This window comes from Hemicordylus capensis, chromosome 11 (genome assembly GCF_027244095.1).
Source record: "Hemicordylus capensis ecotype Gifberg chromosome 11, rHemCap1.1.pri, whole genome shotgun sequence".
NCBI classification, from domain to species: Eukaryota; Metazoa; Chordata; class Lepidosauria; order Squamata; family Cordylidae; genus Hemicordylus; species Hemicordylus capensis.
This window is the reverse complement of record NC_069667.1, coordinates 21,809,463-21,827,747: the sequence shown is the minus strand read 5'-3', so window position 1 is coordinate 21,827,747 and position 18,285 is coordinate 21,809,463. Positions and strand designations below refer to the sequence as shown.

Sequence of the window (18,285 nt, the reverse complement as noted above, 5' to 3'; positions counted from 1 at the left end):
AGTTTCCAGCAGGGGGAGCTTTAAGGCTTACCGGCGGGGCTTGTGCCATGCACCAGCCCCGCACTAGTGTGGCTGCCCCAAAGGCTCAGTCAGAATCCCAGGGCTCCTTCCACACCAAGCCCTCCTCCTGGACTGGCTCCCACCACTGGCCACTCCTCTCTTAGTTAGCTCCTGACAGCTGGGGCAAGTCTCATGAGATCTTGCCTTGAGATCTCATGAGAGCTGTTCTCGATCCAGCGAAGCTCTGCTGTCTGTTGCTAGTGAGAGAACATTCCCCTGCTGGGGCCAGCGTGAATTTTTCCTGGTGGGCCAATTCATGGAGGATAGGTCTTTCAATGGCTACTCATCTGATGACTATAGGCCAGTGGTGATTCTCTTTCTTGAGCAGGGGAAGAGCAACTGGCCCCATCCATCCCGAGCACAGCACCCCTCCAGTGGCTACCTTGTTTGTTTTTAGATTGTAAGCCCTTTGGCGGAAGGGACCCATCTTTGTTTATTTTTTATTTCTCCATGTAAACCACATTGGGAACTCATGTTGAAAAGCAGTATATAAATATTCATAGTAAGATGCCTCTGAATACCAGTTGCAGGGGAGCAACAGCGTGGGGGGGGGGGCTGCCTTCGCCTCTTGCCTGTGGGCTACTCAGGGGCATGTGGTAGGCCACTGTGGGAAACAGGGTGCTGGACCACATGGGCCTTGGGACTGATCCAGCAGGACTGCTCTTAGTGGTGGGGAGAGGGGCTGCCAGCAAGCTCCCTAAACCCCTAAACCACCCCCCAAGAATGCAGCAATTCACACCCAGAACACTCCTGCAATGCTGCTTCTCTCTTCTTCTTCTTCAAACCTTGCACAGAATTCACTCCCATTTCCCACGCAGCCTTTGGCCTAACCAGGGCTGCACAACTTCGGCCTTCCAGCTGTTTCTGGACCATTCCCATCATCCCCAGCTGCAGAGGGTGATGGAAGGTATAATCCAACACAGCTGATGTTGTGTAGCCCTGGCCTAACCCCTTGGTCCTCATCCCCTGCTGAAACCAAGTATGCCCAGCTGAACTCAGCACATATTCTCCTTGCCCCCTCACCTCCAACTTCTTCTGTGTGGAAGTTTAGATTGTACGTTCATTGGGGCAGAGGCCCGTCTTCCTTATTTCACTCCTGTCCGGCTACATGTCCCTGTTCCCTTTACCGAGCCTGGCTAGGCTTACCTGGTCTGGCCTCAGAGTAGGGATGGGGATGGGGTTGTGAGTCACCCTGTGCCTCTTCCATCCCAGGCGGCTTGTGCCTGCCCCTCTCTGGGGGGCCCTGACACTCGCCACCAGCCAGCCTCTCATCCCCAGACAACTCCTTATATAATGCCTGCTCACAGGCTATGCATCGCCCGCCCCCAATTACGGGGCCAAGGCGATGGCCTGTAATTTATTCCCTGTAATTGTCTACCCTTTACAGCTGCTGCCAATGCCTCTCCCCTCCCTCCCTCCTCCTGCTCAGACCCCCTCTCTTCGGGAGGCGTGCTGCTGATGTTATCCTCGTGCACCTCCCCTTCGTCCCTTTCAGGGCTCTGCCCCTCCTCCATGGGCTCTGCGGCTGAAGTCTGGGCCCACTGCGGATTGCGGAGGACCGCTGGAGCCGAGTCCCTGCCAGCTGGCAGCCCCTCTTCTGCTTCTCCCTGGCTGCCACCCTTCCCTGCCTCCTCGGACCCCTCACCACTCTGTCCTCGGAGGTAAGGACAGCCGGCCTCGCTGGACAGCGCCCTTGAGCAGCATACATACTGATGGCATACTATCGCTACGGCTATGAATCCAGGCAGGAGTCTCTCCTGACCCTACCTGGATATGCTTCCAAGGACTGAACTTGAGACCTTCTGCATGCAAAGCAGATGCTCTACCACTGAGCTAACAGACTGATCCTTGACATAGGAAACTGCCTTATACCGAGTCAGATGATTGGTCCATTAGCTCAGCATTGTCTACACTGACTGGCAGCAGCTCTCCAAGGTTTCAGGCAGGAGTCTCTCCCAGCCCTACCTGGAGATGCTACCAGGGAATGAACCTGGGCTTTTCTGTGTGCAAAGCAGAGATGCTCTGCCACTGAGCTACGGTGCCATTTCGGCTCTGTTCCACTGCAAATGATGTTGGCCATCATTCTTTCTTTCTTTCTTTCTTTTTGTTTAGCAGAAATAATAAAACACCCCCACCACTAATAGTACTGTCCTCTGGGTGCATTCCAGTCAAAGAATACTAACAGTTACAATAAGAAGTTAAAAATAAAAATAAAATCCATTATAGTCCTTCTGTATCGGGAAATCCATTCTAGTCCTTCCGTATCGGGCGGGTGGGGGGGTGGAGCCCATGGGTTGCCTGCATGAACCAACAGAAGTGGTTCCCCTGGAGCCTAAAGACACATCATAGTCCAGGAAACTCTCTGCCCACACAGAGCAGTGGTGCAAAGATCAGATGGGCCTTGCCTCTAGCCCCATCCGCTCCTGACAGAAGGGTTAATTTATTTACTCAGCTACTGAAAAGTGGCCGTTCTTACTCATTCTTCAGACAGCAGGGGGCTAGGTTGCTAAGTTACTGATATTTGACATCACATCCTTTCCAAGGTGTTCCCGCATTTGACAGACTCCCATGATTAACTCGCGCGGGCCGTTTGCTGTTTGCTTGCCCAATGACGTCCGTAAAACCATTTGAAATTCAGATCATCTCTTCTCCCCCGCAACTGTTCCAAGCAAAGCCTCCAGATTCCACAGGAACATACTTAAGATTGCTTGTGAGCTACTAGACACATCTGTGTCCCGGCTAGGTGCTCAACGGGTATTATTCAAAATGTAATCATCTCCCGGGTGGTCGCATGGCCCTTCAGCATCCCTTTATATATTAGAAGAGGAAACAAATTAATCGGGTAGCATAAAAGGATGGGGACATCAGGATAAACCCATTAGGAGGCTAATTTTGCTTCGTGAACAAGTCACCTCGGTTACGGCTGGTACATATTACCTCGATTAGTGTTCCCCCCCGCAAATGATACAAGTAAGGTAATACCGCACATAATTTGCTCAGTCAAGGGCATTTTCACCTGCTGATCAATTTACATATCTCCAATGTCATTAGACTGAAGCTAGTCATCGGAAGGAGAGAGGAGAGAATCAATTAGAGACTTTTTTGTTCATTTAACTCCAGTCATTTTATTCTAATTTGAGGCAGGTTTTGTTTTGCTCGAGACTATGAAGCTTCTAATTAATGTCACACCTGTCCATCTATTTGCACAAAACACTGAAATGGATGCTTCTAACTAAAGCAGCCTCGTTTTAGGAATGGGTCTCTACCAGTGTTCCGTGTATTCCGAGATGCTGTTGACTACAACTCCCATCATCCCCAGCTGCAATGGTCAAGGATTATGGGAGCTGTAGCCAACATTTCAGAATTCCTGTTAAAGGGAACAATGGTCTACTGCGATTCTCAGAGCTGACATATGCATCGGCATCAGATGCCGCATTGACATTTGTTGATGCATATGTCACACCTGTTGACATATGCACTGCCATGATGCCCCATCCCCCAAGGCACCCCCGTATCATCCTCCTACACTCATCCAGTTAACTACGTGCTCACTGGCTAGGAATATGCATGCTCAGAGTTGACATGTGCATAGTCTACCTCCTACCCAATGGAGGATGTGTCTTTCCATTGGGTTGAGAGTGCAAGTATTTGAACCAAGGTATTGCAGGTTTAAGTCTGTCACCCTGTCTAACACAACACACCAGCTCTCTGATGGCACCAGAAGGAGACATTTTTACTCACCCGTAATATTTCCTCCACACAGTTGGGGTCATTGGGAAGGCTAACCTGTGAAGAAAAAACAAACAAACATGTAGTCTGGAAGTAATTATGAAATATGTAGGATATTCAAAGCAGTAATAGTAGTAGTAGTAGTAGTAGTAGAAGTCACAGTAGTATCATCTAGTAGTAGTAGTAGTAGTAGTAGTAGTAGTATCTACTAGTAAAAACTAGTAGATACTAGTAGTTTTACATCAGTAAAAACAGAAGGCGCATTGATCCATTAAGTCATACTTAACAATTAGACGCTTCCAATGTACATAGCACAAAGCATCACATTTCAATATATTCATGACCAATAATTAATACCACTTAAATCACACACTCGAGGCACAAATGACCAGGCTCAAACTATTATACTCTGGACACATTATGCGAAGACCCAGCTCCCTTGAGGAGTCCATAATGCTGGGAAAAGTTGAAGGAAAGAGAAGAAGAGGACGACCAGCAGCAAGGTGGATGGACTCAATTACGGCAGCAATGAATGCACCACTGAGAGACCTTAAAGACCAAGTGGAAGACAGATCATCCTGGAGAGAATCTATCTATGTGGTCACTAAGAGTCGACACCGACTTGACAGCACTTAATCAATCAATCAATCAATCAATCAAGTCACAGATCAGTACATAACACACAACTTCAAAACACAAATTTCATAACTTGTGATGGCGTGCTGAGAGCAAACCACATTTTAAGCAGGAAAAGCCGCTGTGAGCAAAAAGGGATCAAGATGGCCTATTTATTTACTACATTTGTATACCTGAAGCACCTGCTGAAGTTTCCTCTTTTGTGCATCTATTAAAGGTGCAGAAGACTGTTGTGGTATACTATATTTACCTGAATCCAAGATGAGTTCCCCCGCCCTTCTGCCCAGTTCTTTCCTGTTAAATATAGGAGACTCAACCGCCCTGAGCCATTTTTGGAAGGGTGGTATATAAATCAGATAGATAGATAGATAGATAGATAGATAGATAGATGGGGTCATCTTAAACTCAAAGTCCTCTTCCTTTGGGGTAAATACAGGTATAACCTGTATTTAACCTCTATCTTTTAAGGCATCACCTTAAATTCAGAGTTTCCTTCTATTCGGGTAAATATTTTGATGGGCCAGAGTGGGACCGGACCACAGGCCATTGTGGCTTGAGATGATGGGAGTTGTAGTCCAACACCATCTTGGGATCCAAGTTTGAGAACGCCTGCATTATGCTGTACTGGCTATAAACTTGAATGAGAAGTTCTTAGCTCAAGTCAAAATGCCTCCCGGCTTGTGTCATTTTGTTGACGTCTGTTTTGGGGTGGTACAGCAGCATTCTGGAGGGAACTGTGGGAGAAAAATGGCGGTCAAGAAGAGAAGCAATGGTGGGGGAGATAACCCCCCCCATTTCATCCCCCTTTCACTGCTCAGAAAATCAAGCTCAAGAATTACTGTTAATTCTGTGTATGCTAATTTGTGTAAATATATACAAATGTAAATGTGTATATTGAGGTCGGGCTTTGAAACAGTTGAAGATAAAATATCCATGAAGACTCTTTTTTTTTAAAAAAAGCAGACAAACGGAAGTACTATTTGGAACAAACTTAATTTCCAATTGCCAAATCTACCCTTATAAAGGAAGTGGTGGGGAGGAAATCATATTATGGTAAGTGCCACCGGTCAGTGGTGGGGGTGAGATTATATGAATTGTTCGTGTGGTTGAGCATATAAAATGAACTGAAATAGCCCTTCTGCTCCCATGCATAACTTAAAGTGCCAGAAAAGTCTGGATTTCAACTGGATTTTTACTGCCTCCCCTTTAGTTACGTTTCTAATTAAACCACTTTGATCTATCGATGCCAGGGGACATTGCTAAATGTATTCACCATTGAGGTCTCTGGCCTTCCCTGAGCTTCGGAAATCTCTTAGATCTGTATGTGCTTACAAGGCATGCTTCTTAACTGCTCACTAAAATGGGAAGTAGAGGGAGAGAGAAAGATCCTAAAATAACTCACTTCCATTTGATTTATAAATCACATTAATTAAATTCTACATTTCCAACAGTGTACAACCAGCCCTAACTCGGATGCAAGATCTAATTAAGGAAAAGTGGGTAGTTTAAAAAAAAAAATGCACGCACCCACTCACACAGACAACAAACTGCTGGAATTGTAACACAGAAGTAACTGTTTAGCCTCAAATTAATGAGGCGCTATGCTAAGCAAGAATGTCCATAAATCCCTAATGAGGATTTTAAACACATTAAAACTTCCTAATACAAAGTGTTTGCCTTTGTTTTTATCCAATAACAAATAAGCCAATAATTTTATGCTTCTAAATGACACTATTAACTGTCATGGCATGTTTTATTTGACAATCGCTCCATTCAAATACAGTAAAAACCAATTAATTTGCCTGCTGCGAAATGTTTCTTGATAGCTTTTATGTGGTTTTTCTTCCCCTGCTCAAAGAAATGTAAATAGGAGGTCAATGGAGGTGCCTGGCTTTACGTTAAAAGAAGGTGCAAACAAGGAATAGATTTCCTTTTCAGTTTTCATTTCAAATGAATGGAAGGATAACCTCTAATTGTGTGTGTGTGTGCGTGTGTGTGTGATCATTCACATAATGTAGAATGTCATCCTGAAAAGTAAAGAGCTTCACAATACTCTTTTATGATTAGAGGAGCAGTCAAATATTTGAGAAGATGGTTCTTGTTCTCTTTTTGAAGAGTGGCTGGCAACAGCCTTGATAACTAGAGCTGTGCAAAGATCTGGACATACAAACCTTTGCAAAGATTTGTACGAACATCGCCCCTGGCTCCATAGGGAGGATAGATTCCCAGCACGAGTTCTTCCCGGTCCTAGTCCAACACTTCTAACCACTTCGCTATGCCAGCTATGCCAGTGATGTCTTGGAAGGTGCATAGCAAAGAGCATGGGGAGTGCTGGGGAATATAGTCCTTCCCTGTGCTCTCTACATAGAGCTCTATGGGGAAAGCATTGGGAAGGACTACATTTCCCAGCGTTCCCCATATGCCTTGCTACGCTCCTTCCAAGACTGGGACTTCCCACAGCTTCAACTCCCTTTAATGTACTGGCTGCCAGTCTGTTTCCGGGAACAATTCAAGGAGCTAGTTATTACCTGTAAAGCCCTAAACAGCTTGGGTCTTGGATACCTTAGGGAGTGAGGCGAGTCTCACAGTCAGTGAGACCTGCCTTAAAGGGGTTTGTGGGGAGAGCGGGCTTAGCTTAGCCCGCTCTCCCTGCAGACAATCCTCAGACAGCCCTGGGCGGCCGGATTGGCCACCCACATGACTGCCGGCTTCATCACAGAGCTGGCGGGTTTGCTGCTGGGAGCCGCATGGCAGCTGACGACCGGGCAAAAGCAGGGTAGGTTCCCTTAGCCTACTTTTGCCCGCTTATGAGAATCTCCTCACTGTCTGCTCCCAGCTGAATCTACCTACCGGACTAAATTGTCTGGGAGGGCTCTGCTCCACGTGTTGACACCTGCTGAGGCTCGTTTGTTGACCACATGGGACAGGGTCTTCTCGGTGGTTGCCCCCAGGCTGCGGAACTCTCTCTCAGCTGAGAACCACATGGCCCCCTCTCTTCTAGCCTTCTGGAAGAAACTGAAGACTGTCCTTTTTATCCAGGTTTTTGGCCAATGAGCTGCCCATTGCTCATTTTAAACTTTTAGCAGCATTTGTCCTGGTTTTCTGTTTTTATTGAATTATTTTTGTCTTGTTGTTAACTGCCTTGGGGTCTTAGGATGAAATCTATATCTATATAACTAATGACCAACCCTGGTGCTGTATCAAGGACCACTCTGTGGAAGTAAGTGCTGGGAGTTGTCTCCTTCCTGGGACGGCTAAAGATGATTCTGCTCCAAAGCTGAATCTTTGCACAGCCCTATTAATAACTACTTAGAGAACTTCCTTTTGTTGAAAGGCGGTATACAAATATTCCAAATAATATTTTAAAAATTAAGTTCAAAAATATTATGGCAACTCCTGTGAAGGAGCCTAAGCAGTTGGCAACTCCCAGAGTCATAACTTGATACCCGAGATAACTCTCAGATTGAGAACAGGGGAAAAATGTTTTCTTGCCTTCTTAATACTCTCAGATGCACAGAGACTGCTCTGTAGCAACTGGTTTGCATTTTGCTGTCTATTTGTCAAAGTTTTATTCCAGCGAGAGGAGAGAAGTTGCCAGCCAAAGCCTCTTTTGATATAAACGGTGATTTCCACTTAAAAACCGATCTGTCTCTGGACAGCCCTACAGTTGGAAAATGTTCTAATAGAGCTGCAAAGAGCTTTTATGATCTTAGATTTGTCACAGTCATACGTCTGGTGAACATGCCTTGTCTGTGCCAAAAAAAGAGAAGTTGGCGCTGTCTCAGTAGATTTTTTAAAGAAACACCAGCCATCTTGCATAGGCTCACTAACAATCATTTTTGACAGGCCTGCTCCACTCTTCCCCCAGCTGTTTTTGGACTGCAACTCCCATAATCCCCAGCCACAGTGGCCAATAGCCAGGGATTATGTGAGTTGTAGGACAACATCTGCAGGAGGGCTGAAGTTGAGCAGCCCTAGAATAGATCCACCAGTTTCCTATATGGATAGATGGTAAATGGATACAAATGCCAGCAGGAGTTATTAGGGCAGAGCTCCACATCTTTGGCCTTCCAGCTGTTCTTGGACTACAACTTCCATCATCCTGACTATTGGCCATTGTGGCTGGAGATGATGGGAGTTGTGGTCCAACAACATTTGGAGAGTCAGAGTTGTACAGACCTGTATTAGGGGGACAGTGTTCCCTCTAACAGGGATTCCCAGGTGTTGTTGACTAAGACTCCCAGAATCCCCACACAAAAGCCATTGCAGTTGGGGATTCTGGGTGTTGTAGTCAACAACATCTGGGAATCCCTTTTAGAGGGAACACTGTTAGGGTGTAAGATACTACTTGACCAAAAAGCAGTGAAGATAACAGGAATCGACCTTACAGATATGATCCGATTGTAAACCACTCAGAGACTTACATATGGGGTGGTATAAAAATGTGCTTAATTAATTAAATGCAATACATAAGTAAATAAATAACCTGGCCCTGGATTTGCTCGACAATATCCTTAGAACCAGTGGACCAAATTTGGTCAAAACAACAGCTGCCTCATGGGAGAAGCCCATGCCAAACAGAGAAGCAGATAATCCCACTCAAATGGTTAGCATTTGAAACGCATAAATCTACATCACCGCCAGAATCATGACCCCTTCTATTGATTATGGAGACCTAACTAAGCATATTTGGAAGTGCACCCTGTATCTCGCTTGTTCTCCTTAATCTGTCTTTAATCAATGTCCCAAAGTCGACAAAGCCAGAAGGATTGGGGGTTTGTTTGATCCTTAGCATCTAAATCAAAACAAGGTATTTTGTTGTGCTTAGAGGAGATTCCAGTTGATTTCTCAGAATATTTGGGGTAGGTTTTTCTTTCTTTCTCCCCTCCACCCACTCCCCCCCCACCTTTCTTTCTTTACATCTATCACCTAATCTAGATTTTTTAGATTGGGCTAACACCACCTGACATTACTGCACTTGTGACCTTTTTCATCTGTCAAAACAGACAGATTTTTATCCTGCCAGATTCAACCGAAGGCCTCCAAAGGTGACGTGCCAGAGTGTTAATCCATTCTGCTAGACAGTCATTGAAATTATAATTCAAAGTTCAACTTCCTTTAGCATTTCCTGCTGAAATATTTTTGGCATCCCAGGGCAGAAAGTCGAAATCTGGTTTCCAACGGAGACAATATCTAGTGCTTTCTATAAATGTTGGCCGTGAAAATTCCTTATTGTCAAAGAGTTCAGCAGATGCTGGCTCCCATTAATTTTCTCTCTGTGGCTGATGCTCACTTTGAGAAGCCTTTCTTTTACCTTAGGATGTTGACCTGCTGCTGGACCCCATCAAGAACAGACAAGAAGAGGCACTGATATATTAGGCAGCTGGGGATATTTCAGGGAAATTCCCAATAGCAATCTTGGCAGACTCTTCTATTTCCATTCATTTTGACTGATGCCATAAACAGAAAAAAACAAGATTTGTAGGAACAACACTGAATGGGAATCTGCTTAAGCTCCAAACACAACTAGTATAAACAGACCAATATATAGTACACCAACCTGGCGGATGAGTTTACAACAGCTGGACCCCATAAACGTCTATTCTAGCCTATGTGCCCCAACAGACACCCATGGACCAACCGGAGGATACATCCCCTAATCCAGCCTGTATGTGTGTACAGCATCAAGAGCATGCCTACCCTCCCTACCCAATAGGCCTGCTTGCCTTACCTTCTGGCATCCCTGCCCTGCCTCCAACACCCCCAGATATCCATGTGGGACTCTAATATTTGAATACAGCAATACACACCTAAAATCCAGTGTCCATCGGCCCACATACGCAGTTGATTTTCAGTTGTTATCCTGGTAGGTTGTATTTGAATGTTTTGCCCCCTGTGGATGTCTGGGTACATCAAAGGTGAGGCAGGAGTACTGGGGTGGTGGGTGGGGCAGATGCGCTCTCACTCCCTGCCACACATATGGGCTGGATCAGAATCTAATCGGGAGCCATATTTGTTTCTGGCTGGTCACAGATGGCTATCATCATCATCATCATCATCATCATCATCATCATCTATTGACTGACATCTTGACTTAACGCTGTACTCGTGCAATAAACTAGGCTGTCCTCGTGCAATAGGATCTGAACTCAATCATTTTTGGAATTGTACTCTTGTGCTATTGCGCAAAAGTTCCCTGCAAAACATGTGGGGCATGCCACAGGTTTGCTCTAGTGCAACACTGGCCTGGCATGTAAAAGTTCCAGATGCAGCTCAACCAGCAAGTGCAATAGCTGTGTCCAAGTGCAGCGTCCTTCTGTAAGGGCAACAGTAGGATGCCGGCCATAATTATTACGCTTAAAAAAGTTATATACTGTACCCCTCTTCAGCAACAAAGTTCTTAAAGCGGGCTACAGAGCACAAAGGAGAAGGAAACGGGGCCTTGCCCACAGAGGCGAAGTAACAAGGCTCTCTCCACCAGCCTGGTTGGGACCAATCGCCTTTTGCTTCCCAGAACTGCCAGAGGCCTTTTTATTTGGCTACATTATTGGAGAAATGAGACAGTGGTGGCCCATCGCCAGTTTGGCTTCCCCTATCCTGAAACCTTTGTGCGGTATGATACCTGAATTTCCTCACTTCCTTGCCTCTCCCTGTCCCTTTTCACATGTCTATTGTGTCTGATTTAATGCCATTATTTAAAATGGCAAAGCATCTTGTGTGCTGTAGCTGAAGAGCTGGGGATGATTGCAGCTAATTTACTTATTCATTTATTTTTACATGTCAATCCTGCGTTTCCTCCAGGGAGCTTGTGTTTAGCTTCACAACAATCCTGCAAGGTAGGCTTGGCTGAGAGATAAGTGACTGGCCCAGTCACCCAGTGAGTTTCATGGTTGAATGGGGATTTGAATTCGGGCCAATTGAAGACCCAAGTCAAGAAGTACATTTTGGGTTTGTATCACACTTGTACTCCGTTTTTGATTTATATGTATACCAGTTACGTTTTTTGTAACTGTAGCAAGGAGGTACGCTGCCAACCCACACCAGCAATTTTGGCAAGAGGGCCGGCGAGGGAAACATGGCCCGGTGGGGGGAGCACCCTCCTGGTCCCTTAAAGGTACCCCCCACCACCACTGAACTGTTGGTTGGATGGTTCGTGCACATCCCTATTCTATATTGCTATTTTAACAAAGTTATTACATTAATTTTTGTTAATATACAGTCTAGAGGTCTTATAGTATATAGAGATACATGCACATCTTTTAGGCATTGCAGTTTTTCTATTGAATGATAACATGGTTTTGGGTTCTTTTAGAAATATCAGATGGAAAATAAAGAAATGACCAGTCTATGACAGGAAAGCTCAATTTCTTTTTCTCTGACAACTTGAAATTCTGCAGCTCTGATGGTTTTGTCTCCAGGGTGAATAAATTAATAATTGTGACAGGATTGGTAAACTTCTGCAAATGAAATAAAGAGCAGGCAGATAAAAATAAACAGAGAGAGAGAATGAAAAAAGAGAGTAGTAAACGAGTTAATCTTTAATAGGCTGAAAGGGGAAAAATATTTGTCACGTCCCAAATGCCTGACAAGCAGAAATGTTGGCATTAATGTTTCCTCAGCAACTGATGAAGTTCCAAGACTTAATTCCATGTGTCATGGCAAGATAACAGCCAGATGCATACAATCCCATCAGCGCTTGAGGAGCAAGATCTTTTCTAACATTCATTTGGGGACATTTTTAAAAAATGTCTGCAAACTAGAACATAGGAAGCTACCTTCTACCGAGTCAGACCATTGGTCCATCTAGTTCAGTATTGTCTTCCTAGATGATCTTCCCAGAGCGGCTCCATCCCCTAAGGAGATTATCTTACAGTGCTCACATGTAGTCTCCCATTCAAATGCAACCAGGGTGGACCCTGCTTAGCTAAGGGGACAGGCCCAAGGCCTATCTAGTCCAGCATTCTGTTTCCCACAGTAACCCACCAGATGCCTCTGAGAGACCCACAGGCTAGATGTGAGGGCATGCCCTCTCTCCTGCTGTTGCTCCCCTGCAACTGATATTTAGAGGCATCTTGCCTCTGAGGCTGGAGGTGGCCTATAATGATCAGACTGATGGCCATTGATAGACCTCTCCTCCATGGATTTGTCTAAGCCCCTTTTAAAGCCATGCAAGCTGGATATTAGCTGAGATAAATGTTGCCAGTAAGTTTTCTCTAAGATCTTTTATTAATTATGTAATAGGAACATCTGCATGTATCCTTTGACACAACTATATTTTAATGCTTGGATTATGGATACATATTATTTGAAGTACAGTATATGTTCTGACAAAGATTTTTCTTTCTTTCTTTTTTACTTTTTTGTAATGCGAGATGTGACTGTATTAAAATATTTATGGATTAGTTGTGCACATATTATCTTGGATGCTTATATTGTATTTATTACCATCTAATGGCGCAGCGGGGAAACGACTTGATTAGCAAGCTAGAGGTTGCCGGTTTGAATCCCCGCTGGTATGTTTCCCAAACTATGGAAAACGCCTATATCAGGCAGCAGCGATATAGGAAGATGCTGAAAGGCATCATCTCATACAGCATGGGAGATGGCAATGGTAAACCCCTTCTGTATTCTGCCAAAAACAACCACAGGGCTCTGTGGCTGCCAGGAGTTGAAACCAACTCAATGGCACACTCTATCTTTAATATATCATTTAAGCCACCTAATGGCACAGTGGGGAAATGACTTGACTAGTTAGCCGGAGGCTGCTGGTTCGAATCCCCGCTGGTATGTGTCCCAGACTGTGGGGAACACCTATGTTGGGCAGCAGTGATATAGGAAGATGCTGAAAGGCATCAGCTCAGACTGCGCGGGAGGAGGCAATAGTAGGGCAGCAGCCTTTTACTGAGTCCGACTATTGGTCCATCTAGCTCAGTATTGTCTTCACAGACTGGCAGCAGCTTCTCCAAGGTTGTAGGCAGGAATCTCTCCCAGCCCTATCTTGGAGATGCTGCCAGGGAGGGAACCTGGAGCCTTCTGCTCTTCCCAGAGTGACCCCATCCACTAAAGGGAAGATTTTCCAGTGCTCACACATCAAGTCTCCCATTCATAATCAACCAGGGTGGACCCTGCTTAGCTAAGGGGACAAGTCATGCTTGCTACCACAAGACCAGCTCTCCTCCATGCCAGCAAGGAAGGCTCCTCCCCAAGAAAGAGGGGGGATAAACAAAACAATACAGGGAGACTAACAATTTTTCAAATTGTTTAGTCCTGGAGCAGCTCCCACTTCACCAGCGTTGCAGCAATAGCCTCTAGTCCTGAACATACTGCAGGAAGCAGCAGCAAACAGCTCAGGAGATGAAACAAAGGAAGGCCTAATTGCCATGCAAAGCACAGCATCTCTCAGCTGTGATGAGAAATGTGGCTCGTCCTGGGGAAATATCAAAATATGACCACCCAAGCATAACAGAGAAGAATGGCAAAACCAGGCAAACGGCAACGAGAACGGACAGCAATTTCATCTCCGGAGCATGTTCATTTCAACAAATAGCTCCTTTCTCTCCATTCAGAAATCTGCAGATCTGTGCTAATGAGTGAAAGAGTGTGTTTGTGTGATCTTGTTGGGGAGAAAATTGTTAGGGGAGAAAATAACATAACACATCATTGTGGGGAAATATATTCTTTTAATTGGGTTCAATCATTCAGCATCATTTTTGTGTCTATAAACCAATATCATTAAATATTAGGTCTGCACAAATTTGGGTTTGAAAATTCAGATGTTATCCAAAATTGCCCCAAACTAGTGTGGCCAGAACCTAAGGGGTATACTCGTGAGTCAAATGGGCCGTAACCCAAAATTTGGCTTTAAAAAAGCCAAATCTGGCAACAGAGCCCCAAACTGGTATAAACCGGTAAAATCCAAATCCTTTTTTTTTTTAAATGGGTCAGTAAAGTCAGAATTAATTCCAAAATATTGAAATTAATTTTGGAAATACTTGGGAATTTCAAATTTAGCAAAATGGAACAGGATTTTTCCCCATAGAGAGGAATGGGAAGGGGGAAAATGACTAAAAAACACCAGTTTTGTAGCTTGGGATGATGAGAGTTGTAATTCAACAACAGCTGGAGGGCCAAGGTTTACCCACCCCTGCCTTAAAGGGAATTGAAACAGAACTCTTGTGGTTCAGCCAGCAAGTTGAATAAAGGTGGACAATATAAGGGCCACGATGCCAATTGCCAACTATAGGAATCAACCAGCTGTAAATGGAATGTGTGATTTGCAATAATAGAGAGAGAGCCAGGGTTGTCTGTGTGCTCAAGAGGATTCATCATTTGGAATCTGAAGAGGGGAAATTGAACAAAACCCACCTCTGAAAATCACCAAAACCATGCCGCTTATTTCCTTGCATGTCCAGAACAAACACTGCCCAATAAAAGGTGCATGGAGTGCCCTTCCTGATGATCTGGCAGAGTCAATGTAAGTGCTGTTGTGTTATGGGCATGCTTTCCTGTTTGCTCTTGCTTCCAGACAGCTTAGCAGAGGCTTTGCATATAACCCATCCACACTCTGGTTGCCACACTGCTGGTGGATTCAGACCTCCTCCTCCCCTGTCATCTGCATTCTCTATTGTCAAGAGGCAATCATGCCTCCAGACAAAGATTTAAGGAACCTGTTATGCAGTCCTCTGCATGTGTCTCAAAGCAGAGAGGCGGCCTCTTCATGCTGCAGCCAGCAACAAGCACGGAGTGCTGCCACAGCCAAAGGGGTATGTCATCATTGTAGGGCACTGTAGCTCCTAATTACAGCATTAGTGATGCCTTTCCCTAGCAGGATGTCTGTTATCACCGGCTGGCCCATTTACAAAAATGTGTATTAATTCAAAACCTTATAGAGCGACTCGGAGGGTAGATGGACCAAGGGTCTCACTAAGTATATGGCAGCTTCGTATATTCCTAAGGCAGTGTTGTGTGGAATTTGCATATGGTCTCCCATCTAGACTCAGATATTCAGGTATATCATCATCATCATCATCATCATCATCATCATCATCATCATCATTTATCATTATTTATTTATTTGATTTCTATACCTTCCTTCCAAAAATGGCTCAGGGAACAGAGAGAAATACACAGAGAAATACACAGAGAAATAACAAACAAATAAGATGGCTCCCCGTCCCCAAAGGGCTCACAATCTAAAAACAAACCATAAGACAGACACCAGCAACCGTCACTGGAGGTACTGTGCTGGGGGTGGATAGGGCCAGTTACTCCCCCTCGCTAAATAAAGAGAATCACCACATTAAAAGGTGCCTCTTTGCCAAGTTAGCAGGGTGTTTGACCAAGTTAGCATGGTGTTTGACTTCAGCAAGTTGGCTGTGTCATGGCCCCCGCCGCTGATGATACATTCCTCCTGTGTGGATAAAGTTTGAGAATAAAAATAAGGGGTCTGTAAGCCGCCCAGGCACCATTACAACAGATTCCTTTCCCGTGTGCAGCAAGAGAAGAATAGAGCAAGAACGCTGCAAGCAATCAGGCTAATTGCTACACAGCTGGTCGTATATTTTTAAAAGCATGCAACATCACTTGGACGTCTTTAGTTCTAGATTCGAGCCATGTGAAGATAAAGGAGCAAGATGAATCACTCCTCTAGGCTCAGTGATCTCATCCCTTAAGTAGCATTGAGAATATGCACTAGGCATTACCAGGCTTATCGCTCTCATTCAATGAGATTAAACTTGTAAATCTCCGATATCTTTTCACTTTGATTCTGGGCTGCTCCAACATGGAGTTTACAGGAAAATAAAAAATGGAATCCTTGATCGAAACAAGAACACCAGGGTGCTATAAAACCTTTCAATCTCTGCGTGTTGAGCAGGCTCCCGGGAGATAGCCCATGCTTCAAAGGCAAAGCAACAGACAAAATATACAAAATCGGACAACTTGCAAGTTGCTGATAACTTCTGTGATGCATCTCCTTTCTCCCTCATTTTGGATCCTTACGAATACCACACTATAGGGCTGAACTTAAAGCGGCAGCCGAATTTCGGCTGGAGTATAATTGGCACCCGAATTTCAAGGATTCGGCTTGGGTGAAATGGCTGTAGAAATTTGAGGGGGAGCAAAAATATTTCCAACCAAGTTTAAGAAATTGCTGGGCAGAGACAGCTCTCTAGTTGAATACACAATGTATTTGCAAGCCCAGACAGAAAACAAAAGTAGCTGATACTTTTCCTAACCATTTGGAAATATCCTTGATAGTAATATCTGAGAAAACTATTATTTTGGAAAATGATTGCATTTTTCTTCTACTTTATTGCCATTTTTTACTGTTCAGCTGCATGTTTTGTGTAAAGTGATGAATATTGGGACAAAAAACCCCAACTTCAAGTATACGCTGATGGGATCTGAGCTGCTGGTGACTGACCAGTAGAGGGAAGTTGTGGTGGACAGCTCGTTGAAAGTGTTGACTCAATGTGCAGCAGCTGTGAAAAAGGCAAATTCCATGCTAGGGATCATTAGGAAGGGGACTGAAAATAAAAGTTCTAATATTATAATGCCCTTATACAAAACAATGGTGCAGCCACACTAGGAGTACTGTGTACAATTCTGGTCACCACGTCTAAAAAAGGACATTGTAGAACTGGAAAAGGCGCAGAAGAGGGCAACCAAGATGATCAGAGGCCTACAGCACCTTTCTTATGAGGCAAGGCTACAACACCTGGGGCTATTTACTTTAGAAAAAAAGACGACTGCAGAGAGACATGATAGAGGTCTATAAAATCATGCATGGTGTGGAGGAAGTGGATCAAAAGAAATTGTTCTCCCTCTCACATTACACTAGAACCAGGGGTCATCCCATGAAATTGATTGCCAGGAAATTGAGGACCAGCAAACGGAAGTATTTTTTTATACAATGCATAATCAACTTGTGGAATTCTCTGCCACAAGATGTGGTGACAGCCCACAACCTGGATGGCTTTAAGAGGGGTTTGGATCACTTCATGGAGGAGAAGTCTATCAACGGCTACTAGTCAGAGGGCTATAGGCCACCTTCAGCCTCAAAGGCAGGATGCCTCTGAGTACCAGTTACAGGGGAGTAACAGCAGGAGAGAGGGCATGCCCTCATTTTTATTTTGTTGTAAAACCCGCAGAGACATAAGTTTGGGGCAGTATAAAATGTGTTAAATGAATGAATGAATGAATGAATGAATTCTCCTGCCTGTAGGCTTCCAGCAGCATCTGATGGGCCACTATGTGAAACAGGATGCTGGACTTGATGGGCCTTGGGCCTGATCCAGCAGGGCTGTGCTTATGTTATTATGTTCATTTTCTAACCTCAGTTTCATCAGCCTCATAAGCCACCCCCAACTTGCCCACTGGGACTCTGATGTAGAGTGAAAAATTGATCTGTATCAGCTTACACAAAAACACTCGGTGCTTACCTTTATTTACTAAATATTAATAAAATAAACTGCATTTTAAACTATTTTGTATGATTCTGTCATTGGAGATTAGGCTTTTCCTTCTGCTAGTATCACACTGTTTCCTGAGTACACCCTGAGACCAAATCAATTATTTTCCAGACCAACCATTTGAACCAAACTAATTCTAATGGGTCAGAAGTTAAGATTAAGAGAGAGAGAATATATGAGAACATATTTTTCACTCTTATCAGCTTGCTAAATGTGATAAACATGGAGTGAAGGCTGGAGTCAAGATCACTCCTAATGGTTCTACTTTATTTAAGGCTGAAAACATTAATTCCACACCTTTGTCTTCGTTTTCAAGATAGATGAGATAAAAAATGAACTCTGCAAGCCTTTGAAATGAGAGCACTCAGAAGAAATCTTTTCTCCCTGA

At 44.4% G+C, this 18,285-nt stretch overlaps 1 protein-coding gene across 2 annotated transcripts in view; it reads right to left on the bottom strand.

Annotated features, from left to right (window-relative positions):
- AFF2 (ALF transcription elongation factor 2) overlaps positions 1–18,285 on the bottom strand; it is a 401,341-nt gene that overhangs the window by 179,267 nt on the left and 203,789 nt on the right. For both annotated transcript variants that reach the window (XM_053273909.1, XM_053273910.1), the window contains exon 4: positions 3,802–3,846. In XM_053273909.1, the coding sequence (XP_053129884.1) occupies positions 3,802–3,846 (45 nt within the window). The remainder of the gene's footprint in view (positions 1–3,801; positions 3,847–18,285) is intronic.